The 26,808-nt window shown below is 29.0% G+C and overlaps 5 protein-coding genes across 5 annotated transcripts; 2 read left to right on the top strand and 3 right to left on the bottom strand.

Annotated features, from left to right (window-relative positions):
* Positions 1-8,478: 8,478 nt before the first annotated feature.
* On the top strand, positions 8,479-16,206 carry LOC113790117 (putative transporter YutK). Its single transcript, XM_075824333.1, has 10 exons — positions 8,479-8,768; positions 12,322-12,669; positions 12,759-13,058; positions 13,126-13,599; positions 13,711-13,836; positions 13,901-14,028; positions 14,781-14,834; positions 15,012-15,123; positions 15,325-15,483; positions 15,722-16,206. Exons 2-10 carry the CDS (start codon positions 12,358-12,360, stop codon positions 15,914-15,916), a joined length of 1,860 nt encoding a protein of 619 aa, XP_075680448.1. The 5' UTR covers positions 8,479-8,768; positions 12,322-12,357; the 3' UTR covers positions 15,917-16,206.
* Positions 16,100-18,883, bottom strand: LOC113790118 (prolyl 4-hydroxylase subunit alpha-1-like). Its single transcript, XM_075824334.1, has 4 exons — positions 18,618-18,883; positions 17,973-18,516; positions 16,828-17,901; positions 16,100-16,766 (listed from the first exon to the last, which is right to left on the bottom strand). Exons 2-4 carry the CDS (start codon positions 18,388-18,390, stop codon positions 16,471-16,473), a joined length of 1,788 nt encoding a protein of 595 aa, XP_075680449.1. The 5' UTR covers positions 18,391-18,516; positions 18,618-18,883; the 3' UTR covers positions 16,100-16,470.
* Positions 18,884-19,299: 416 nt separating this feature from the next.
* On the bottom strand, positions 19,300-25,870 carry LOC113790116 (uncharacterized). The gene is made up of 5 exons (XM_075824330.1): positions 25,688-25,870; positions 23,967-24,054; positions 21,754-21,863; positions 21,466-21,693; positions 19,300-20,408 (listed from the first exon to the last, which is right to left on the bottom strand). The coding sequence occupies exons 1-5, from the start codon at positions 25,862-25,864 to the stop codon at positions 19,569-19,571; spliced, it is 1,443 nt and encodes a 480-aa protein (XP_075680445.1). The 5' UTR covers positions 25,865-25,870; the 3' UTR covers positions 19,300-19,568.
* Positions 20,450-21,315, bottom strand: LOC113790119 (uncharacterized). The gene has a single exon (XM_027339741.2). It carries the CDS (start codon positions 21,161-21,163, stop codon positions 20,606-20,608), a length of 558 nt encoding a protein of 185 aa, XP_027195542.2. The 5' UTR covers positions 21,164-21,315; the 3' UTR covers positions 20,450-20,605.
* Positions 22,015-23,741, top strand: Tango8 (Transport and Golgi organization 8). The gene is made up of 3 exons (XM_075824329.1): positions 22,015-22,758; positions 22,832-23,630; positions 23,687-23,741. Exons 1-3 carry the CDS (start codon positions 22,332-22,334, stop codon positions 23,739-23,741), a joined length of 1,281 nt encoding a protein of 426 aa, XP_075680444.1. The 5' UTR covers positions 22,015-22,331.
* Positions 25,871-26,808: the final 938 nt, after the last annotated feature.

Below are 26,808 nucleotides of genomic sequence, written 5' to 3' on the forward strand. Positions count from 1 at the left end.
TTTGATTGTTACATAATTTTTAATTTATAAATTTAAAAAAATTTAAAAATTTATAAAAATTTTATTGAAAATAAAGATATATAAATGTTACTTTTGTGTTTTATTCAATTTCTTTTACAATTTTACTTTTCACAAAGAGAAAAGTTTCCGTGAAAAAGAAAAACTTCTGGGAACATTTCCCCCCTCTTGCAAAAAAAAAAATACAAACAAAATTATCCATTGTGAATCCATCGGGATTAGTTTTATTTTACAAATTTGTTACAAATAAAAATTTTCTATCATCCAAATTCATTATCATTCGATTATAATAGTAATGTAGAATTTCATTAAATTATAGAATATTCTTATGAAAAAAAAAATTACACAGGTGTATAGAGAGGCAGGTGTAATATTCCTTGCTTTGTCATCCATAAAAAAGAAAAAAATATTCTGTTTGCTTTTTTTCCCCTTCCCCCACCAAAAAAAAAAAAAACACAATATTATTTTTTTTCCCCATTGATTTGTTTGCACATCACACACACACACACACACAGACAGAGAGACTTTCGTAATAACATTTTTTTTTCAATTTTCAATTTTCATAATATTTTTCTTTCTTTCATCATCATCATCATCATTGTAAATGACAATATAATTCATTCATATTTTATCACCAGTTATTATAATCATATAAAAATAATGTTCATCCCCTCCTTTCCAACCAACCAACCGCCCACCCACTTTTTCTCCCTGAAAATATTTATCATAATCAAAAAAAAAAAAAAAATCTCCATCTTTCCTTGTTGCTTGTTGCTAATACCCGATACCTTAATCTCTCTCTCTCTCTCTCTCTCTCTCTCTCTCTCTCTCTATGGAATCTCTCTATATGTTTACGATTCTATTCTTCAATTCTTTCATTTCGGTTTCTCTCTCGATCTGTTGTTGTCCAAAATGAAATATTATCGTTTTTTTTTTTTTGTTTTGTTCTCATCATCAACAACATTATTATCATCATCAAACTTGAAGATCTCAATAATATCGATTTATGCGATATTAGTTTTCTTTTTCTTTTTCTTTTTTGTTTCTATTGTAAATACTTATCGGTTAATCCTTGTTGTTGTTGTTATCTTTTCACTTCACATCATCATTGTTCCGGTTTTATTTTTTGTTTGTTTGTTTGTTACATACCCGCTTGAATGATAAATGAATGAATGAAAATGATGAAAACACCTGAATGAAAAAAATGTATTATTTCGTTTTTGTTTTTTTTTTTGCAGGTGAATCTACCTACGCATATATATATTCTTTCCATAGTATAAGAGAATGGAAAAACAAAATGACTGTCAATAAATTATAAGATGATGAATGATAAATGACAACAACAACAACAGAAAACAACAACAACAAAAGTATTATATCGAAGAAAAAGATAAAGAAATTCTTGAAAAACCAGTCATTGAATGATTCATTCGGTTTAAATGTTTGATAACCAGAAAAAAAAACTACGCTTTTCAAGCTTTTTTTCGAGCTTCTTTTGATTCTCTTGAGCTTCAGGCTTGAATAACGAAAATTCTACGAAAATACAGAATAATTCAGATGACCACAAATGAATGAATAATGTTTTCAGGAATATCGAAATTCTATTCACATCGAATCTTGATCATATCTTGAACCAAACCAAACCAAACCAAACAAACAAACAAACATCACATGTAATGTGAATGCAATAAACAGATATGGAAAACAAGCAAATATAATATTAGTAAACATATGTTCGAGATTCTGTTTAGTAATCTTTGATTACAGATCACGATTGATTCTATTATTGTAAATATAAATAATAATAATAATTTCCATTGAATTGACTTATTCGAAAATGATTTATTTGTAAATTTTGTTGTTGTTGTTGTTTTTTTTTTTTTTTGAAATTCTTATCATAATCCGACAACAACAACAACAACTAATGATGATGTATATTCGTGAGAAATCAATAATGATTTTTTTTTTGGAAAACACTATCCTTATGGATTTTTCCTTTATTCGTTTTTTTCCAGTTTTTTTTTATTTTTATTTTTCAGAATCCAGAATTTTCATTTTGTTTCGTCTCGTCTCGGTTTATTATTATTTTTCTTTAAATTCTAATCATATTCTACCAGATAGATAAGAAAAACATCCATAAAATCTATTTTAACAAGAACAACAAACGAATTCTGACTTTAAAATATTCTGTTGTTTTGCAAAAAAAAGCCAAATATTCTTCTTCCATAAAACACACACACATCATTCGACTGATCCGGATATTATTAACATGATCATCATTGGAAACAAAACGTACCAAATGTTTCTGTACAAAAAGAATCTGAAATTAACATTTTTTGATTCTGTCTGTTTGTTTGTTTGTTTTTTCGGGGTTTTTCAATCTAATTTCATTTGGTTTCTTCTCTCTCTCTCTCTCTCTCTCTCTCTCTCTCTCTCTCTCTCTCTCTCTCTCTCTCTCTCTCTCTCTCTCTCTCTCTCTCTCTCTCTCTCTCTCTCTCTCTCTCTCTCTCTCTCTCTCTCTCTCTCTCTCTCTCTCTCTCTCTCTCTCTCTCTCTCTCTCTCTCTCTCTCTCTCTCTCTCTAAATTTTCGAAAAGATTTTTTCCAACTTTTTTTCCCGATCCATTTGACTTTTGAATTGAATTATTAATCATATAGGTAAGAAAAGCGAGGAAAAAAAAGAAAAAATCAGCAAAATAAAATATGAAATTAAAAAAAAAATGAAAACGAAAAAAAACTAGGCCATCATCATCCATTATGGCCATCAATTTTCCAGCAAAAAAAATGAAATCTTTCCAGAAAACCAGCAAAAAAAACTGTTAAAAAATTAACCAACTTATCATCATCATCATCAACAGCACTGCAGTCTCTTCTTTCCCCCATCCTCCCCTCTCATTTTCCACACACACCAATTTTAGCTGAAATCAAATCTTGAAAACATACACAAAAAAAATCTAAAAAAAAAAAAGTTAAATGGATGGCATCACTTGGGACCAGATCATAGATTATTATGTGTGTATGTGTGTATGTGAGTGGGTGTTTTTTTTTCTATGCCAGAATCCAGAATCCAGAAAATTCCATCCATCTGATTATAATGATGATTATCTTTTTTTCTGTTGTTTTTAATGGTAAGTTTTTTTTCTGAAAAAAAAGAAATGAAAATTCTTCATGATCCAAACATATTTGAATTTTTTTCTGTTAAAATTTGTTTACATTCATTCATTTTTTCATTGTCTCTGGGGAATATTTTGTTTGAACGCTGCAAATCATTTACAAATTATTGATGATTGTAAATTTGCAAACATTTACTTTGATCGAAATTTATCGTGATCTAAAATCAACAACAACAACAACAACAAATTCATTTGTTGTTGTTGTTTGGTCTCTACATGCTAAACACACTTACAATCAATTTCTTCAATCATTTTTATTTTTCTTGGTCAAGATTTTATCGGTTGGCAAGGCAACCAATCTATTTTTTTCTTTTCTTTTTTTCCAATTTTAGATCAAACAAACAAACATATTGGTTGAGAGAAAGAGAAAAAATCTATTGAATTTGATTGCAAATTAATGAATATTAATAATATTTTTCTGTTTGTTTGTTTGTTCCATCATAAAGTTGTTGTTGTTGTTGTTGTTGTTGGGATTCTTTTCTTTTGTTCAACCAAACAACAACAATGAAAATGAAATACAGCATTTAAATCTCAACCAGTAGTGGCATTATCTATTGTAGTCGTGAATTTGGTCCGAAAATGAAGAAAAAAAATTCTGGTAAACAACAAGGTCAACAACAACAACAACAACAACAAAGATAATTAACGCGTTCGCTACCAGCGACGCATATATGCGTCGTTTATTTGCTGTAGTTCTATGTGTTTTTCTAAATCTCCGGTAGCGAACGTGTTAAATTCTAATAATAAAGTTGTAATTATCATTATCATTATCATTCTTTTTCTTTTTCTCTTTTACAAAATGAAAAATTCACAATAGGATTAAGGACAAAATGAACAAAAGTTGTATTTGAAAATAGATTCTCTCTCTCTCTCTCTCTCTCTCTCTCTCTCTCTCTCTCTCTCTCTCTCTCTCTCTCTCTCTCTCTCTCTCTCTCTCTCTCTCTCTCTCTCTCTCTCTCTCTCTCTCTCTCTCTCTCTCTCTCTCTCTCTCTCTCTCTCTCTCTCTCTCTCTCTCTCTCTCTCTTTCAGTCACCGAATCAAAGAATTTCAACAGCAACAGCAACAACAACAACAACAAATCGATTCGAAAACAATGCTTATTTGTTTCTTGATTTTTTTTCATTTTTCGTACTGAATAAAATTTCATTTTGATTATGTAGAAGAATAGAAGAATATTCTCCTGTTCTGTCAATCAATCAGAATTCTTTTGGTCATCAAATTCTGTTGAATTTTGAATTTTGTTTTTTGTTTTCAGACAGCTGTCCATACAACAAAAAAAAAAATCAAAATGAAAATCTTTCCAGATTCATTGATAAAAAAAATATATTAACCATTTACCATCACAGTGGTAGTTGTATGGCATCACCATAACCAAACCAGAAAAAAACGTTAGGCTCGACAAAATTCTATCAAATTTGAGTTGAGGAAACGATAATGTTTACCGAAAAAAACAAAACAGAAAATTCCTGTTACATGTTACAATCAATCAATTATTTGCCTTCCCCCCTCCAAATCAATCAACCAAGAAAGTAACCGAAAATTTTAGTTCATTTTTTTCCTAAGGGGGGAGCGGTCTGTCATCATGTCTTTTATATGGTATCAGATGTTGTTGAATTCTTGTTTGCATTTTGCTTGATGTGGTGGTGGTGGTGTTTCACACATTTCATAACCAGCAAAAACAAACAACCGAACAAACAAACAATGAAAACGTCACCCTTTCTTAATGGCAGGCTGGATGGATGAATGAAAAATCCTGTTTTTCCATCCAATATGTAACATTGTCTCCAGTTGAACTGAATGAACTGAATGAACAGAATAAATTCTGTGCAGAATTTACGAGCCAAGCGAAACAAAGAAGCAAAAAAAAAATCCATTTTCAGTGCGACAAAATGAAAGAAAACCGTGAGGGGATCAAACCAGCCATCGAGATACCATATTTTGCTGATGGCAAAAAACGAAAACAAAAATAATCATACACCATGCATGAATGATACACGTGATGATGACATAAATTTTGTTTTTTAATTTAAATAAAATGAAAAAAAGGAAAAATTTCCATTTTTACAAAAATACGACATTACTTTCCGAACAACTGGAATTTGACATTTATTTTCCCAAAAAACCTTACAACCTATCTCTCACTCGCTCTCTGGTGAGATAACCCAAAAATTTGATAATAAAATTGGGGATTTTATTGTCGTTGTTGTCGTCATTGTCAATAAAACAAAAGAAGAATGAATGCCAACAGCAGAACAAGCAGAAAAAATTTAGAAATTTAGAATCCAGGTGATAAAACAAATCTACTCCGATTGATTAAAAGCAAACAGAAACACAACAGAAAAAATATGGTAATTAAATTGTCATCATCCTAATGATGATAACAAAAAATTTTTCTCTTACAAACCAGATTTAAATCAAGCTGTCACACATAAAGTAAAAATTATCCCAAAATCGGTGTGTAAACAACATTATAATCAATCATTTTTCTCTAGTAGTTTTATAAATGATGATGATGAAAGTAAAAGTCAAAAAGAAAATTTCGTTTTAATTATATATGTGTATCAAAATAAAATTCGTTTTACACATCAATTAAATTTGCACTTTATAAAATTATCTTTATTTTCACAATTTAAACATCACCAAATAACAAATACAAATGTTAACCACTAAATAAATTCGATAAACCAATACGTTGTTGATTCCACCAATGAGTTGAATTCACCAATTAAAACGATAACCAATTCCACCAAAATTCCAACCGTAATTCAACCAAAAATTCAACCGAAAATTCAACCACCGTTTGCCAAGTTTGATGGGGTTTAAATATGTTTTTCCATCAAATATTTCCAGCTCCATCCGATCAAAACATCCATCCAATGTTTAGACTGCCGATTTCCGCCATCAATATTTTCTTTTCGATATTATTCAGCATCCTGTTTTTGATCTTCTAAATTATTTCGTTATCAATTCCAACTCCATATTTGTCCGTAGTCCAATAGTTCATCAACAAGATTTGTTTATTTTCGATATTCGATTTCCTTCCAATAGGTTTGCTGATGATTTGTTTTGATTTCCAATTCCCGTCAATTTTTAATTTCTTCACGACAAATGTTTTGATATTATTTTAATCCATATTCTGCGGCATCCTGTTTTCAATCTTCATTATTTATTCGATTTCAATTCCATCCTGTCCACAATCCGAATTTCATCAACAAGATTTGTTTAATTTTCCATTTCCGTCCAATAAGTTTGTTGATGGTTTGTTTTAATTTTCCGATTCCCATGAAATAATAATTTTTCCACGACATCCCCCCGCTAAAATTGATTTCCGCCATGGGTTTTCGTTGCTGGTTTCGTTACGTTTTGTTTGGCACGTTATGTTCATTTATTAATGTTCCAAGTTATGCAATTAATTTTTTACCACGACTTTACCACCTGATTTACCAATCTTATGTTTTCCGATATATCCAAAATAAATGATCGTTCCAATCGTTAAACCAAACAAAATCCATACTGACAATACGATATCGATAACTTGTGCCAGGAATTTCCAATTTCAATATTTTCCGGTTACCACTTTTTAATATTCTTTCAATAATTTTAATTAAATTTTCTGTTTGTCGTCCATAACTTCCCATTTGTTTATGATCGATGCCAATTCCAACCAATTTTAATCTTCCACGACATCCTCCCGCTAAAATAAATTCCCGCCATTCGTTTCGTTTTGTTTTGTTTGATGCACCAGTGTTCAATATTTTGAAAAATTTTCTTCTTTATCCATTATATTATTCTATGATTGTCCAATATTTATTTCAGTATAATTTTCTTCTGATTCTCCTTCGATTGGTAAATTCATCATAAAATTTTGTTGTTTTTTCTGTTTCCATTATCATTGATGTTTCGTTCAATTCATTTTTTATAGATATTTCCAATAAGTTGGGATTGGATCGTTATTCAATTGTGGAACAATAATTTTCTCTTCAATTTGCTTTTCGATATTTTTCATCATTATAAATATTCTTGAATAATTTTCTAATGTCACTTTTGTTTCCCAATCATATTTTTCTTCGTCATATGATTGTTTTAATTCCACACATGTGTTCATTACTTTTTCCTTTATTTTTTCATGTTCATTTGCGTGTTCAATTAAACGGTGAGCTGCCACTATTACCGGAATTTTTGAAAATTTTTGTTTTTGTAATTCTTTCGTTATTTCTTCCAGTTTTCGATAGATTTTGTTTTTAAGGGATTCCATTTTCGATAGTTGCGACGATAGTTCCATTTTTCTCAATTCTTTATTATCTGCCATTTTATTTTTATTTTATAACCACCGGTTTTCGTTTTTAAAGTTGTTGTTTGATCTATTTTCTTTATGATACACCAATGTTTTCACGTTTTGCACAAATTATTACTGAAGCACAATTTCACTAATTTTGTTTATTGTTTCACCAATGTTTTCACAATTTTTCACCAATTATCTCAGAAGCACAATTATATCTTGCTGGCTTATCAAAATAAGATGTTTTTCACACCGATTAAATATTCACTTTAATAAAATTTATCTTTATTTTCACAATTTAAACATCACCAAATAACAAATACAAATGTTAACCACTAAATAAATTCGATAAACCAATACGTTGTTGATTCCACCAATGAGTTGAATTCACCAATTAAAACGATAACCAATTCCACCAAAATTCCAACCGTAATTCAACCAAAAATTCAACCGAAAATTCAACCACCGTTTGCCAAGTTTGATGGGGTTTAAATATGTTTTTCCATCAAATATTTCCAGCTCCATCCGATCAAAACATCCATCCAATGTTTAGACTGCCGATTTCCGCCATCAATATTTTCTTTTCGATATTATTCAGCATCCTGTTTTTGATCTTCTAAATTATTTCGTTATCAATTCCAACTCCATATTTGTCCGTAGTCCAATAGTTCATCAACAAGATTTGTTTATTTTCGATATTCGATTTCCTTCCAATAGGTTTGCTGATGATTTGTTTTGATTTCCAATTCCCGTCAATTTTTAATTTCTTCACGACAAATGTTTTGATATTATTTTAATCCATATTCTGCGGCATCCTGTTTTCAATCTTCATTATTTATTCGATTTCAATTCCATCCTGTCCACAATCCGAATTTCATCAACAAGATTTGTTTAATTTTCCATTTCCGTCCAATAAGTTTGTTGATGGTTTGTTTTAATTTTCCGATTCCCATGAAATAATAATTTTTCCACGACATGTGTTAATCATAATCATCGTAATGTTGATATAATAATAATAAATATGTTTTTCCTGTTCTAGTTTTTCATCTCTGCTGTCTTTCTCGGGGTTATTTTAAACTGAATTTTGCTTGTGAAATCATCGATTGTTTTTCAACTGTCATTCAAGAATTTGTTTGTTTTGTGCGAAAATTTTTCATTTTGAAAAATTTAAACTTTGAAAAACCCCCCGAAAAAACACATACACACATTTTTTAATCCTTAGTTACTTTTTCAGGAGCGAAAGAGAATCAAGGATTAATTTTTTTTTGTGCCTCATTAAACACTGATGGAATAACCAAGGGTAACTATATTCAATTCTTGTTTTGTTTTGTTTTCTTTTGAATTTCAAATTGCACAACAGGAAAAAATTAATTAACTAATGAAAAACTTTTGTGTGTGTGTGTGTGTGTTTTTCGGTGTAAGTAGGTAGGTGTTGAACTTTGAAATCATGAAAAATCTGATGAAAAAAGAAAGATAATTTGAGTCAAATGAAACAATCCTTTTTCTGTCTGGTTTAATTTCATTTCAACGATTCTTTTCAGGCTAGAAAACAGCGATTTCATCAGCCAGCCAAATGTGAAATTCAAATGAAATTCAATCTTGTCGATGAAATTTGATCTATGAAACAAAAATGATGATGATGGTGAAAAAAACCGCATCACAAACATTGAATAAATGTTTACAATGATGATATTGATTGATTGATTGATTCAAATTTAATTAATTTCAATTAACTAGCTAGAAAATTTCATCATCGTTTTTCGTTTCAGTCGCTTTCCAATTTCATCGTTGCTGAAAAGTATTTGTTTTTTTTTCATTGAAATTTTTTGAACAAAAAAAAACAAAAAATTCCAATGAAAAATTCATCGATCCGGAATATAATCGAGTGGAATTTGCTTTTTTTGTTTTAATTTTGGAAATGCTGCGAAAGAATTTTTCAAACGAATTCTTGCACCGTCTATTGATGATGTGCTGAAAAAATTTTTAATTTAAAACCAAAAATAGGAAAGATTTTTCAATATTTGAATATACAGGGAAATTTCCCGAAAAAATTTTTAATAAAATTTTACAATGACAATCCTCGATCGTGTCTGTGTTTGCGTTTTGGGTTTTTGGGTTTTGAGTGGCATTAATATTTCATTAATCATTTTGAAAAATGAAAAAAAAAATGAAAATTTAATAATTTTTGGATTGGAAATTTCCCAGAATTAATAAACTTTGTGATTTTTTTGTTTTGTTTCACTGTTGGCAAGTGGAGAAAATTTAATTTTTTATTTTTCAAAAATCATTATCATTTGGAAAATTTTTCGGAAGAATTTATGCCTGAATAATTTTTTTCCAGAAAAATTTCCAGACTATTATTGTTGTTCATTATTATCACCTATATTCGTATTAATTCGATATAATCGGATTTTTTTTTTTACTTTCGGAAACTTTCCCATAAAGTTTTGTTCCTCATCCTTGATCAATGAATCAATCATTTTGTTGAAATGGTTTAAAATGAAGTTTTTGATTGGCCAATTTGACCAAGAGAATCGAGGAGAGAGAGATAAACTTCAATGATGTTTAATTTTGATGAAAATTAAATTCGACCAAACAAAACAAAACAAAAAAGTTTCCAATTGTGATTTTTTTTTCCTGAATCTCTCTCTCTCTCTCTCTCTCTCTCTCTCTCTCTCTCTCTCTCTCTGAACGATTCTGGTCTTGGTATTTTTGCTTGTTTTTTTCCATTCGATAAAAAACCCAATGAGAAAATAAGTGGATTTTGGAAAAGTTTTCTGAAAAAAACTAGAATATCGTGAGACTCTAGAATTTCATTAGAAAATCGCCCAAACTATTTGATTATGTAATCTATCATTGACGCACAAAACCCTAAACATTATTATAAAATGATTAAACAATGTATTTTTACTGGTTGAGTGGAAATAGAAGAAAAGAATGAAAAATGAATGGCCAAATCTACCAGTGGGCACGCACATCATGAGAAATTTCCCATAATTTTTTTTTTTGTAGTGACCAAAATATTCTTTGAAACAAAAAAAATATTATTCAAATTTGATGATGATGGATTTATCATTGATGTAATCTAGCGGGGGGAAAGCAAAAACTTTCATATAACCGTTATAAGAGGGGGAAGAAAGAAAGTTTCAAGTTTCAAAATTTCGAAAAAACAAACAAGCCACCAATATATCAATGACAACAACAAAATCCTGGCATTGAAATCCTTGCGAGAAACAAAAAAAAAATTAGTTTAAAATTTTTTAAACCAGAAACAGACAGGCAATCAATAATGAATTTATCAAACACAAAAATTATGTTTCTGGCACATTTTTTCTGATTTGATTTGTCTCGGAGAAAGAGAGAGAGAGAGAGAGAGAGAGAGAGAGAGAGAGAGAGAGAGAGAGAGAGAGAGAGAGAGAGAGAGAGAGAGAGAGAGAGAGAGAGAGAGAGAGAGAGAGAGAGAGAGAGAGAGAGAGAGAGAGAGAGAGAGAGAGAGAGAGAGAGAGAGAGAGAGAGAGAGAGAGAGAGAGAGAGAGAGAGAGAGAGAGAGAGAGAGAGAAACGAATACGCAGAAATCATCATCATTAATTATGATAATTAAAATGACGTCGGCATACATATGATATTTTCTGTTTTTGTTTTTTTTTCATATTCCCCCAACTAACACTGCCATCCTCAAATCATCGTTGATAATGATGATGATGATGATCATAAGCCAAATATGAATGATAATAATTTATTCATATTGCAACATCAATCTATCAATCAAAATCTGTTTTTTTGTTCCGATTTTTTTTTTACTTCTTCTTTCCAGAGTTTGGGGAATTGGAGATTGGCAAACACAAGCAAACAAAAACTCTATTATCTTGTCAAACATTTGTTATTATTCAGACAGAAAAACACAGAAAAAACAGAATGTCTGATTTTGGAAATTTTTTCTTCTTTTTCGCTGAAAAACAAACAATAATTTCTTCTTTCTATATTTGGGTCTGCCTTTGCCTTTGTCTTTGTCTGCGTTGATCTATATCAAACGATTTTTTTGAATGTCAAATCCGTTTGCATTGGATTTTCCCTTCAATAATCGTTATTCCTTTCATTTCCTTCCTGTCACTGTATACTTTCAAATCAGAATCATTGTTTTTTATTTATTTTTTTTCCCGAAAATATTCTTTGTTGCTATAGTTGTTTTTGGAAATTTTCCCAGAAAAAAGATTACTTTATATGACTTTATTGACGTTTTGAAAGCTTGAATGTTTTGAAAGCTTGAATGTTTTGAATGTTCTGAATGTTTATATTTGATAAAACAAATCATCACTATGATTATGATAAAAACACCGATTATCAAATGGCTATTTGTTTACCAATATCGATATCGATATCGATACTGTTTTCTTTTCTCTCTCTCTCTCTCTCTCTCTCTCTCGCTTTATCTATCTGTCGATATTTCCTTTGAAATCATCATCATTACGAGGATGTTTTCCTTTTTTTTCATTTTGTGATCAATCGGATTCACACACCATTGATGGATTCATTCAATAAATCCCTAAATTAACTGGGTTATGACCAATATAATTTTTTATAAATCAATCAAACAACAACAACAAAACGAAAAAACTGGAAATTCAATCCTAAATCGATTTAAATCAACTGATCATCATCAACAAATTGAAATTGATTCGATTCGATTAAGTTGATTTTTTTTTCTGTCGTCATTCTGCCTTTGTCGTTGTTTCGTTTCATCATCGCTTTCTCTCTCTCTCTCTCTCTCTCTTTTCATCGCAAAATCGATTGCTTTTCGTTTTGGAGAGGAAAAATTAATTAATTAATTTTTGTATCTCAAAACTCAAACCCAGGAATCGCCAAAGTGTTAAAATTCTTTGGAAAAAATCATGGAAAAATCATCCGAATCATCAACATCATCAACTTCAGATCCATTATCATCAACGACAACAACAGCGAATCTTGTGATTCCAATCGATACGCAACAACAACAACAACATTATAATCATAATCATGATCAAATTAATAATGAAAAATTAAAAAAACGACCACCATTATATGAAAGAGAAATATCTGAATTAAGTTTACAATTTCGACAATTTTTATTTGATAATTATTTTTTTAGAAATTTATTTTATGCTATAATATTTGTTTTATATAATTTATATTTGGGTTATGCAATACATAAATCATGGTTTAAGGTAAGTTTTTTTGGTAAATTACAAATTTGTAAATTGATAATTTCTTTTAATTTTATAATAATTTTATAATCTTTTTTCCTGGTTCATAGACTGAAAGTTATTGTGATGGTGTAAAATTATTAACAATAATAACAACGATAGTTTATTTAAAATTATTTACAAAACTATTTATCCAGCCATATTTATGGCCAATAATTTATAAATTATTCAATCGTTTAAATGAAAAATTTATTTCCGATTCATTTCGTCAAACAAATCGTTATTTATGTTGGTTATCAACATTATCAACAATCGCTATTATAATTGGTTATCGTTGTTATAGACAACCGGAAAGAATTTATTCAGTTGCCGGTTATTTTGGTTTTATTTTAATCGGTTTTATTGGTTCGGTAATTATTTTTAATAACCGACAAAACAACAATAATAACAAAAATAAATGTTTTTCCCTCATCGTAGAAACATCGTAAACATATCAATTGGAATCAAATATTATGGGGTTTTACCGTACAGATATTATTCGGAATATTCGTACTACAAACAAGAATTGGACGATTATTATTTCAATGTATTGGTGATAAGATAAATACATTTTTATCATATACAAAATCTGGTACCGAAATGGTTTTTGGTTATCTTGTTAACGGTCAATTACAAGGTACAATGGCTGGAAATTATACATTGATTATTGGCGGTATGGAAATGAATGAATTACAAGTACGATTACCATCATTACCATTGATGATACAAAGTTCAATATTTGCCTTGTCCGGTATGCCTGTCATAATATTTTTCAGTTTTTTCGTATCAATACTTTATTATTATGGTATAATGCAAATTATTGTTAATAAATTTGGTAAAATATTACAAATAACAATCGGTACAACTGCTTGTGAATCAATATCAGCATCTGGTAATATTTTTCTTGGAATGGTAATTTCTATTTCTTCTTCTTTTCAACAATCAAAAATCACACACAAAAATCTCATTTGAATTTTCATTTTTTCACTTTCTTTTTTTTTAACCCCATCATCACTCCCAAAGTGTGAAAGTCCATTATTAATTAAACCATTTTTACCATCAATGACAAAATCTGAATTACATGCAGTTATGTCGGGTGGTTTTGCCACAATTGCCGGTTCGGTTATGGCTGCTTATATTAGTTTTGGTGTAAGTTTTTTTTTGTTTTTGGACAAATTTTTGTAAAATATTTTCCCCACCATCACCACCATAGATATCAGCAACACATTTATTATCGGCAAGTGTTATGGCAGCACCGGCTGCATTAGCATTATCAAAATTATTCTATCCAGAAACGGAACAATCCAAAACAACCGTTAATGATATTCATTTGGAAAAAGGGTATGTATAATGTAATGTGAGTTTTGTGACCAAACAGAATAGGGAAATCCTTCAAATCAAATCAACGATTTTAACTTTTTCGATACCAAAAAAAAGGTTTTTTTCCTCCCAAAAAGCATGTTGACAATTCAATCATTTCACTTGATTCGATTTGGAATTAGATTTTCCATTCTTTTCTTTTGTTGTTGAAAAAGCCATTTCAACAACAACAACAAATCTTTTAAAAAAAATCGAAATTGACAGAAGAAAAAATTCAACAAAATAATGTTTTAAAATATTGTTGCAAAAAAATCTTCTCACACACACATATTCAAAGCCCATCATGGGATTCAAAGAGTTAAATCTTTTTTTTTTCTATTTTTTTCGATTGATTCGAAATGATAAATAACTTTTTTGGATTCAATGAATCAAAATAGATATAATTCGATTAAATTTCACTCCAATATTTGATCAAATCAAACGTTTTTTATGCACTTTAAAAAAAAAAAAAAAATAATCCATTCGGATGATCGATCTGTTCAATCGATTGTAAAAAAAGGAGAGAGAAAAAAAATGAAAAGTTCAAATATTTAGGAAGGAAAAAGTTAAGAAAAATCTTCAATTTCAAATTCTGTTACTGATTCTGTAGGATTCTGGAGGATTCTCGATTCTTTCATAATTGACAGTTAATTTTATGCTCAAATTGATGAATCATTTTACCTTCATAAGAAATGAACTCAGCAATAATTTTTTGTTTGTTGTTTTTCAAATAGCCCAGAAAGAAGCGCCATTGAAGCCGGATCAAATGGAGCCATTTCAGCTGTCAGGTAAATTTTTTTGTTAAAAATTTTCATCAAAAAATCAATAATTTTAACTAAATCAAAATCAAAAATCAATCAAAATCAACCAAATCGACTAAAATCAACCAAAATCAACCAAATTCAACCAAAATCACCCAAATCAACCAAAATTGACTAAAATCGACTTAATCGACCGAATTACAGTCTTGTAGCAAGCATTTTAGCCAATCTAATTGCATTTGTTTCATTTTTAACATTTTTGGATGCTGTTATTGAATTTTTTGGCAAAATGATCGATATTGAATTAAGTTTTAAGGTAATCGAACGAAAAAAAATATTGATTTTCAAACAACAATTTCCCATTATTTCCCCTTATTTCCCATTATTTTCCCTTATCATTTTGTCAATTTTCGACGATTTTTGGCTGCTGAAAATCGATTAATAATTAATTAGATTTGCCTGGTTTAATTACCGATTGACACTAATTAACTATTCTGTTCTATTCTCTTTTTGTTAGATGATTTTATCCAAATTATTCATACCAATTGCAATGATGTTAGGTGTTGAATGGTCGGATGCTGAATCAATTGCCGGCCTAATCGGTATGAAAATGTTTATCAATGAATTTGTTGCATATCAACAATTATCTGAATATATTGCCATCGGTTCTATAACGGTAAATTCTTTGTTTATTGTTTTTGTTTTTGTTTATCGATTTTCTTCTTCTCCGTTTATCTGTACTTTTTTTTTGTTGTTGTTGTTTACGGGAAAAAAAAATTTCCGGTTAGAAACAAACAAACAAACAAACAGACACTCGATTTACTTTATTGGTACACTATAATTAATTGTTTTTCTGTCGTTTAACCCCCCCTTTCCACTATTTTCTTCCAAAATTATTATTATTATAACCATAGAATCGTTCACAAACAATAGCTACATTTGCTCTGTGTGGTTTTGCAAATTTAAGCTCAATCGGTATACAAGTTGGTTCATTAAGTACATTAGCACCATCAAGATCATCTGATTTAGCTGAATTAGCATTTCGTGCAATGTTAACTGGATCGATTGCCTGTTTTACAACTGCTTGTGTTGCCGGTATGTTAATCTAATCATCAACATTGAATCATCGTCATCATCACGAATCTACCATCGTCATTCCCGTTATCAAATTATTATTATTATTTAGAAATATTAATCGACAACATAACAATGTGTTTAACACTTTGTGCCTTTGAGGGTGTGCGTCTGTGTTTTTTTTTCTCACTAAATCAATTTTCTTCGAAACAAAAAAAAACACATTCAATCAATTTTAATGTAATTTTCTTTCTATTTTTACTTTTAATTTTTCAATTTCTTTTTTTTTGTGTATTACAAAATAATAATAATCATATTTTTTCAATGTTTTGTTTCTGTGTGTGTCGACATACAAAAAAGAAAGAAAGAAAGACTAGATATACATTGTGATCGAGTCATGATGTCAAAATCAAATTCTCAATAGCTGATAGGCAGAAAAGAAGAAAAAAAAATTCTTCATTGAGAAGACGCTGTGATAATGAAAGAATCCGATTGTTGATTTATTCCCCGTATAAGGATTGTCAATTCCATTCCATTCCATTGTTTTCATTGTTGTTATTGATGAATGAATGAATGAATTTTTTTCCATCTAATCAACATGTTGAACAATATTCAATTCATTTTGCCAAAGGCCACATGGTTTACGAAATTCTTGGCCAATTTCATGTATCCATTTATTTGATACCCATTTTGAACCAACCAATACAGGACATGCTGCATGACGTGTTAATAGATCACCATCACCTGATTTATAAAGATTATACCAAAATGCTGCTGCATTTTTTCTTGGCCATAATGTAACACCTAAATGTGGAAATACTGTAGCACCACCAGCCTGTACATTGCTCATATAATTTAACCATGTTGCTATTCGATTACCCGTTCCTTTCAACAAAACAAAAAATGATAAATTTTCACAGACATCCAACCAACATTGAATACTTACCCAATGAATCGAATGCACGTGGTTCTTCACGACGTGCAAAATCATAATGTGGTTCATAATGACCACCAATACCATAATTAACAACTTGTAATTCTTCAGCTGTATCCATTTCCAAACCAGTGATTGCTTGAATACGACGTGAAATTTTATAAACAACTTCATGATCACGATTAGTTAGCCAAGCAGATTTCGAAATACGATACTTGGCTGTTTCTAATTTTCCGGTAAAATAATTCTGTACGGTTGCACGTTTCAATAATGGTTCAGCTAATCGTTGAACAACATTAATTTCATAATCCGACATAAAATCAATAAAAAGTACAATATTTGGTTGTTTATATGCTTCTTCAACTTTTATACGCCATAATCGTACATATTTATCCGATAATTTACTTGTATCCAAATAATAACATTTTAATCGAGAACGAATTGTTTCATGTATACGATTTTCACCACGACATAATGCTTCATATATATCACGTTCATTTTCTTCTGATGGCCATGTTGATTCACTAATTGCATTTTCATCCGGTACATCTGGATCATTTGTATCACCTTTTCGTATCCGTCGTAAACGATTACTAATATTTAATTCATTATCAAAAAATTCTAAATTTCCAAGTGCACGTTCATGATTTGGATTTAATGTCAATAAATCTACCGTATATTCATATGCATCTTGTAATGATCCAAGTTGATATGATGCAAATGCTAAATGTTCAATAATATTTACACGATCATTTGTTTGTTTATCAGCTGATGATATTCCATTATATTCTTCATCTAAACGACGTAATGCTTCTTTCATCCATAAAACAGTATGATGATAATCTTTTTGATGATATGCTTGACGGCCAAGTTCATAACAATCATTTGCTGTTAATGGCATCACTAATTTTGTTGCCGAATCAATTGAATTCATATCATTATTATCGACAATGTTACGTTTGTTATTATTGAGATCATTATAATCGATTGGATGTTGATTTTTTATCGATGGTATAACACCATTGGCTAACATTGTTGTATCCAAACGATATGTATCCTGTAAACGAAGTAATGCTTCAGCAGCACCTGTGCAATTACGAAACAATTTTTCAACATTTAGAAAACTTCAAATACAAAAAAAATCAACAATTACAAACCAGATAAATCTTCAGCCGATGGAAATGTTTCATTTTCATTTAATAAATGTATTAAATCTTTACGATCCGAATCGATCAGATATTCAACAAGATTCCAATCAGTTGTTAAACGTTTAACCAATAAATATGCATTAACTGGATTCGATAGATATGTTTGTACATCTTGATTAGCCAATAAATTTAATTTATTATAATGATATGCTAATTGTTTTAATGATTTTAAACGTTTTTCTTCATTATCCAGATAATCATTTAAATTTTTAACAATATTTTGTTCAGTTTTTAATAATTTTTCCAAATGTACTAATGCTGTATAATATTCTTGTTGACTTGGTTTGATTATCATCATCAATGTTACCATTATTATCATCATTATCATTGACAAAATTCTTATGTTCTGCTTAGTAGCCATTTTCATTTTTGGTTTCAGTTGAGAATTAATTTGTATCACAAATTTTTTTAATGGAAGATTGATTGATGGCAATACGAATCACACAACATTAAATAAAACCACGTTGCGACAATAAGATGATAATGATCGAAACTAGAAAGAAATGAAAGAAAAATTATTCAGTTTGTTTACATTATCAATTGGTCCATGTTTTCAGTGTTTTTGTAAAATGATAATGATTCAACCATATGTACCACTTCTTCGTTTTATCCATTAGACTCAATGATTTCCGTATGTGCGGTTTGGGTGGGTAATAAGTGGTTAGTGTAAACAAAATAATCGTCTAATTTGGGCGAGTCTTCTCTGTGGTGTGGTGATGTGCTGCCAAAATCTTAATCATTAAATCATATGAGTGAAGCAAACGACCAAAAATCACTTTTGCAATTGTCAAATTGATATCAAATGTCAGTTGTGTTGATTTCATATGTTTGGGGAAATAATCATTTGACAACGGTCAATTGATTGTGACCATATGTGTGATTCAATTGAATCGAATAAACAAATGTGTAAAATTGGAAAATGGGGGGGGAGAAAACAAAAGTTTTTTAAAAAATTACCGAATTAAAGTTGAAAATGATGATTTCCAAAATTAATTTCCGATTACCGTATCGGAATTCTTGGATGAATGATCATAGGTTTTTCACATTATTCGTAGATAATGAGAGAAAAAAAATGAAAAAGAATTTATCGATTCTGTCAACATCACAAGAATATTCAAAGAGTAAACAACCGAAATGCTCAAACGAAAAAAAAAAAATTCTTTATGAAAAATTATCACTTTCAACGTACAGATGGCAGACCATGTTCGGAATTTAGAATTTTTGAAATTCGAATGTTTTTTTTTGTGGCCAACAAATAGAAAGATACCAAAGAATGTTTCAAATTAAGCTGATTTTTATTTAACAAACAAACAAAAAACAAATAAAATCAAATAAAACAAATGAGAAAAATATACACAAAAAAATAAAATAAATAACATTAAACAGAAACAACAAACATGAAATTAATTACAAAAAAATTCAAAATAATCAAAAATGAAATAATCACAAATTAGGAAAAGAGAGAGAGTATATTAAAGAAAAAAAAATCGATGATATCGATAGTAGTATCGATAGTATCTTCGTTTTTTGATTAATAAAAATTAATTACATAATAAGACAGGATTTTTTTGATGATATTTCACTATTACTACAGCTACTACTACTAAAATAATTATCATCACCACAACCACCACCAACGGATGATGATAAACCGGATAATATTGATAATGTTTTATGGTGATGATAACCGCTATTCGAATCAACATCGATATCATCATCATCAACAACAGCGCCAATATTATTATTATTATTACTATTATTTCGTTTGGATGATTTCATTAACATCATTGATATGAATCCAGGATTTTGTTGTTGTTGATTAGAATGCTGTTGTTGTTGTTGTTGATATAAATCTTGTTTACTTTTACATTTACGTAATTTAAATAATGAACGACGATTACGTTGTAAATGTGTTGATGAAATGGATGTTTTTAATTTGTTTGAATGGCCATTATTCGTAACTGCTGCAACCGATGTACTACCATTTGATGATTCAGAATTTGATAATAAATCATCACTATTAGAACAGCAACTATTTGTTGGTGATGGTATTGTCGATGTGGATGATGATGAAATGAAATTTTTTAAACCATAAAATGATGATGATGACATTGGTGATGTTGGTGATTGTTGTTGATCCACTATTGTCGTCTTCGGCGATTTCATCATCATCATCAACATCATCATTGATCGTAAATTATTCTGGTGATGAGGATGACCATTTTGACCACTTTGACCATTAACACTTTGACCGTTATTGAATGTTAATAATTTTCCATGTGCAATCAATGTTGCAACTTCGAATGCTTCACGTACCGATATTGGATTATATGAACTAGTTTCAACATAGGTTATTGCACCAATTTTTCTGGATATTTCGATTGCCTGAAAAAGATCAAAAATCAAAGATCAACAAAAAAAACATATTTTTTTAATTTTAAAATTTAATTTTTTTTTCTTAAAATGAAAAAAACATCGATATAGATATTTTATGATAATAAATATGATGTGTGTTTGTTTTGTGTGTTTCCACTATCGAACAATCGATTACAATCGATTACAATCGTTCATCACTTTCAAATTTATGATTTTGAATCTGAATTTATTGTTTTTTTCTTTTTTGTACATGATTTACGTTTACTACGTAATAATTTTACTGCTCTTGTTAATGATAATGATGAATCGCTTTTGGTTGATTGACGATCATTTACAGCACCACAACCTGCACCACCACCGGTAGCAGCATTACTTTTTGTATTTTTTGTTGATTTGTGTTCTTCAATCAATGATCGTATCATTTTGGTACGTTCTTCTATTACTGATTTTGGTAAAAGATTACCATTATTATCATCATTTACATTATTATTCGGTTGATTATTCGTTGTCGATGATGAAACATTTGGATCAATTTTCTGCTGCGGTTGTTCATTTTTTAAATATTTTGAATAATCAACAAACGATGGTTGTGGATCCATAACCATTTGAATTTGTTGTTGTTGTTGTTGCGGTTGTTGTTGTTGTTGTTGTTGATCAATATGATTATTATTATCATTATTTGTACCACCACCACCACCAGTGTTATTATTATCATTACTTTTACTATTTTCTTCATCATCATTTTTATTCATTTTGGTCGCCATGATGATGATTGTTTTTCAGTTATTTTGTTGTTTTTTGAAATAGAAGAAACTTGGCTTGAAACACTTGATCCAAACGATGACGACGACGACGAAAAACGAAACTTTTAAATAATTTTCTAATAAAAATTACAAAAATCGATTCGATTTTTATATTTGAAAATTTTCATTCTTTGTTGACGTCATTCATTTACAAGGCGCAATAAAATTCGAATGAAATATTTTTAATTTCATTTTTTGAAAAGAATTTCGATTGTTTTAAAGATTTTTTTGTAATTTCATTTTTCTAAAAAATTTACAATTACCTCTTCAGTGTAAACAATTTTTCGTTTACAATCATTGATTAACGTCGTCGTTGCTGCTGCTGGTGTTTGTAAATTTTCTTGCTGATTATAAGATGATTCATAAACATGATACTGGTCTTGTTGTTGATGACGATGATCTGCATCAATGAAAAGTTGATCATTTTGACAACCAATCAATATGATTGGTATGTTTGATTTTTTGGAATATTTTCGTATCTCTGGATACCACTGTTGTTGGAGGGAAAAATGTCAATCAAAAGTCAGAAAATCAATCAAAAATATGCTTACCTTTTTCACAACATTATCCAATGAATACCAATCACCAAGATTGAAACAAATTAGGAAAATATTTGTTTCATCATAAACCAATGGTCTGACCGTATCGTATAAAGGTGAACCTTTATTATTGACAAACAAAAACAAAAGAAAAGAGAAAAACAACAACAATTAACGCGTTCGCTACCAGCGACGCATATATGCGTCGTTTATTTGCTGTAGTTCTATGTGTTTTTCGAAATCTCCGGTAGCGAACGCGTTAAAGCAAATCAATCAATCGAATAATTCTTCTCGAATAAGAATTTTTCTTGCAAATCGATAATTTTATTTCTGTTGTTGTTGTTTTTTTTTCGTAAATTACAATTTCGATTCTTTTATGGAGGGTAATGGGGGTTGAATTTTCAGTTTAGAAAAAAAGAATAACCGTCATTTAGAAAAATGAAGAAAATAACCGGTGAAAAAAGTGATTTTCACTGGAATCGATTTGGAAAATAAAGTTTTTCTTTTTTTGTGATTTCTTTTTTTCTGGAAAAAAATGAAATTCATTATTCATTTTCAGTTCGGAAAAATAAAGTTTCCATCATTCAAAAATGAAGAAATTTTTCAAAAAAATTCAACAAAAATTAATCAAACGAATGGTTAATCCATTCAAATTGCTTATAATCGAAATGATTCGATATCAAATTTTACCGTTTATCAATGTTGATCATGTAATTACAAAGGCAAAAACAACAACAACAACAACAACAAATCAACAACAACAACAGCAACAAACGAAAAAATTTCAATTAACAAAACAGATATTTTGGTTAATTTTTCTACCTTGTTTTATAAATTCTATACGTTTTATAGTTTGTATATTTGGATCAACAACAACAACAACAACTTATCAACAACAACAACAACAAGGGTTATTATTATGGCAACAGATATTTTTACCAATGTTTTTAAATGAATATAACCATCATATGTTACATTTAACCATATTGATTGGTTTTACATCACAAATTATTATGTGTAAGTTTTGCTAATTTTGTTGTAATTATAATCATCGTTATAAATTTTACTTATAATTATTTATAAATTACAGATTTAATATCGATACCAATATTATTGGATAATAAACGTAATTATTATCTATTCAAACCGATAAGAAAATTATATTGGATTTATGAAAAATCATTTAATCAACAACAACAGCGTAAACATGGTTATAATAAAAAATTTCATTATAACTGTAAATCACATTTCATATTTATAAAATTATCAATTTTTATTATAAAATCATTGGTAATTTGTTTATTGATTATAATTGTAATCAATTTTTATAATAATTATATTAATAATTATAATAATGACAATCTTCTGCTATCAATTATAACATTCATAATATTTACAACAACATTTTCCATTCAAACATTTAATGTATTTTTATTCGGTTTGTTTTGGATACAATTCGTACAACAATCATTATTATTATTTAAACGTTATTATGATAAAATACAAAAATATTTTCAACAACAACAACAACAACAACAACAACAACAACAACAAGACCGACAACAACAACAACAATTATCAGAAAAAATGATAATTTTCAAATTAAATCAAACAAACACATTGATAATGAAATACATTAAACAAATATCAATGTTAATACAAATATTTTATCATTTATTTTTATTTGCAAATGATTTATTAATTATAATTATAATTGATAATCGTACTAGTTATTTTTTACGTATATCAATTATATTTATAACAATAATTACAATTACAATTGCCTTGATAACATTTTTATTATTTATTCGATTGAATCATTATTCACATCGAATGATACCGATTGTTCAATCAATTATTTATAACGACGATAATTACAATTGTAATTCGCATCATTACAAGAATGATGATAATAATATTCATCTATCGATTTGTAAATTTAAAGCACAAGAAATATTACAACAATTTCAAACAAATATGATTGGTGTTTATTGTGGTAATTTATTTACATTTACAAATGAACGTATCGGTCATACTGCATTAACATTTGTAATTAATTGGTTTTTATTGGTAAAATTATTTAATAAATATTTACAATTTTAAAAAAATGATCAGATAAGATTTGTTGTTGTTGCTTTTGTTGTTGTTGTTATCCTTGTTGAATTCAATTTTCAACAACAACAACAACAAATAGTTCATCAAAAACAAGCAAACGAACGACTTACCCGATGTATCCCAAATGTTTGTATGAAAATGATGGCCACCAATTTCAAATGTAGCCGTATATTTATCAAATCCGGTTGGAATATAAATCTGTAAAAATGGTGGAAATGGTGTTGAAAATTAAAATTAACACAAAGAATAAATAATACAATCAGAACTTTAATAATAATAATAAACTTGGTTAAGATTTATCAAGAAAGTAGTTCTTGATTTATATAAAACAAGAATGATTGTTAAAATAATCAATTAATTGGATTAATCCTAATCCAATTCATAACATTTTCCCCACGAGAGGGACAGTGGACATGCAAAATGAAAATTGCTTTTCTTTTGACCTTTGCAAAATCTCCCAAAAGTTTATAATATTGATAAGAACAGATGCGAAAACTCGTGCTAGCTTAACCATGAAATCAGAATAGAAGATGACCATTAGGATTTGCTTTGCTTCTGATTTGAAATGGACGATAACTCTCAAATTCAAACTTGTCTTAACTCTCGAACCTTTATCCTGCGTCTTATGAATAGCTACAAGTTGGTCACTAGAAACATCAGTAGAATCATTATAACATTCCTTTGATTGACCATCAGGTTCACTAACGGTTATTTGGTCATCATCATTTACTAGACTGTTATCATTAACTAGACTGTCATCAGGTTCTGAGACTTCTGAATACGAAATGATCACTGGATCTTTTTCAATAACTTGGACCTTAGAACTTTCTGCTTTTGTTTGAATTAGAACCGGAAAAGTCTTTGCTTCACTTGTAACAGGATCGAACTGTTTAGTCGATAGAACTTCGCTTGAAATCATTGTTGTAATGTTCGACTGTTGACAATTAGAAACCACAGAATGTTCGTTTGTAAACTCGTTAGAAACAGTTCCAGAAAATAGTTTAACATTAGCGAATTTTATGCTCCAAGAAATATACTTCTCAGTTACTTCTTTAATCTTTTCTTGATTTGTAATATTATCTGGTAATCCATCTAACAAAATACGATCATTGAATATACTTAATTGATTAAACCAATAGTTTAACTCTTTTTCCCCTCTCACGACGAGATCAGAACCAAAAAACTGTTTTCCAATAAATTCCATTTGACCAAAAAGCATTTCATATAAGGAAAACTTAGCCTCCAAAATGCGTATACAGTTGTTTTTTCTATCTAAAACTTCACGAGGTTTTAATACAGAAAAGTCCATATCGGCTGGCTCGCCAAATGTTGAAAATTAAAATTAACACAAAGAATAAATAATACAATCAGAACTTTAATAAAAATAATAAACTTGGTTAAGATTTATCAAGAAAGTAGTTCTTGATTTATATAAAACAAGAATGATTGTTAAATAATCAATTAATTGGATTAATCCTAATCCAATTCATAACAAATGGAAAACGGGAAAATGAAATGAAATGAAAGAAACATTGAAAGCAAGATGAAAAAAAATGCAACGACTTTAATCAAGAAAAATGATGGCAAAGAACGAAAGTGGATGCAAAATTCAATTTTCCAGTCAACTTTCAAAATGAATTTTTTTTTTTGGAAAATGAAAATTTAATCCACTTATGACACCCAACCAACCAAACACCATTATCATTGCAACTAACACTACCTACCATCATCCATCTTTTTCCATTTCTAAATCTTTTTTTTCAATGAAAATATTCTCGCAAATGCAAAATATGGATGGTCAAAAAAAAATATCAAAATTCAATATACTTACACTAGGCAATTGATTAGCAATAAAACGTTGTATCAATGATGTTTTTCCCACCCGTACATCACCAACTAAAACAATTTTTATTGAATGTTGATGTTGATAATGATAATGTTGTTGTTGTTGTTGTTGATTTGTAGACGATGATAAAGATGATGATAATGATAATGAATCTGGAATCATTTTTCTATATTGAGAAAAGAGAAAAGAATAAAAATTAATTTTAAAATTTTAAACAGAATTTGTAAAAAAAGGTTAAAATAGTCGAAATTTTTGGCTATTTCGACTTAATGGATCCAAATTATTTCCATTTCCACTTATTTTCTTTCCACTGAAATTGTTAAATGAGATTTTCGTAAAGAATCCGGGAATCTTATTTCCAATTTCATTCAGTTTTTGTGGATGAAATGAAATGATCCAAGTATGCGTTTGTGTTAATCGTGGATCAAGTTTTCAAGATTTCATCATCATCATTATGGATGACATGACAAAAGATTTTTTTGCTTCAAACGAAAGAAAAATAAAAGAAAGAAACGAACGAACAACAAACAATTAACCCCATCCATTCACCCACGCTCACTTGAACAAACAAACAGACAGAATCTCAATGGAAAAAACTTAACAAGAGATAAAGTTATGCCAATCCATTAATTATGATGATCTCTATTCATACAACAACAACAACAAAAAATTCTGGTTTTTATTCCTGGATTCTTGGTTGCTTTTGTTTCCCAAAACCCGATGGGTTACGTGAATGCAATGAATTTCTTTTTAATCATTGAATTTTTTGCAAACTTTTTTCTTCTTGCTTTCACCATTGTATTTTGAAAATTTTTTCATTTTTTAAAAAGAAGAATTCCTTCCCCCATAAGCGCATACCATAAAACCATTAAGGCAAAAATCGTTGAGCAAAAAAATGAAAAAATGGCCATCGTTATCTTTGACTGACCAGAAAGAAATTCTCAAACACCCAGTGTGTGTGTGTGTGACACTAAAATCTAACGAAGCTTAAAGGGCAAACGAAAAAAGAAAAAAAATGAATTAAAGATTCTAGGTCCTAGAATCTAGAATTTATTGAATATTTATGATGATTTTTGGAGAAAAAAAGTGGAGAAAAAAATTTTCAA

This window comes from Dermatophagoides pteronyssinus, unplaced genomic scaffold (genome assembly GCF_027571235.1).
Source record: "Dermatophagoides pteronyssinus isolate colony J.1.1.1.1 unplaced genomic scaffold, Derpt_VIB-CSIC_2022.12 sq0068, whole genome shotgun sequence".
Lineage (NCBI taxonomy): Eukaryota > Metazoa > Arthropoda > Arachnida > Sarcoptiformes > Pyroglyphidae > Dermatophagoides > Dermatophagoides pteronyssinus.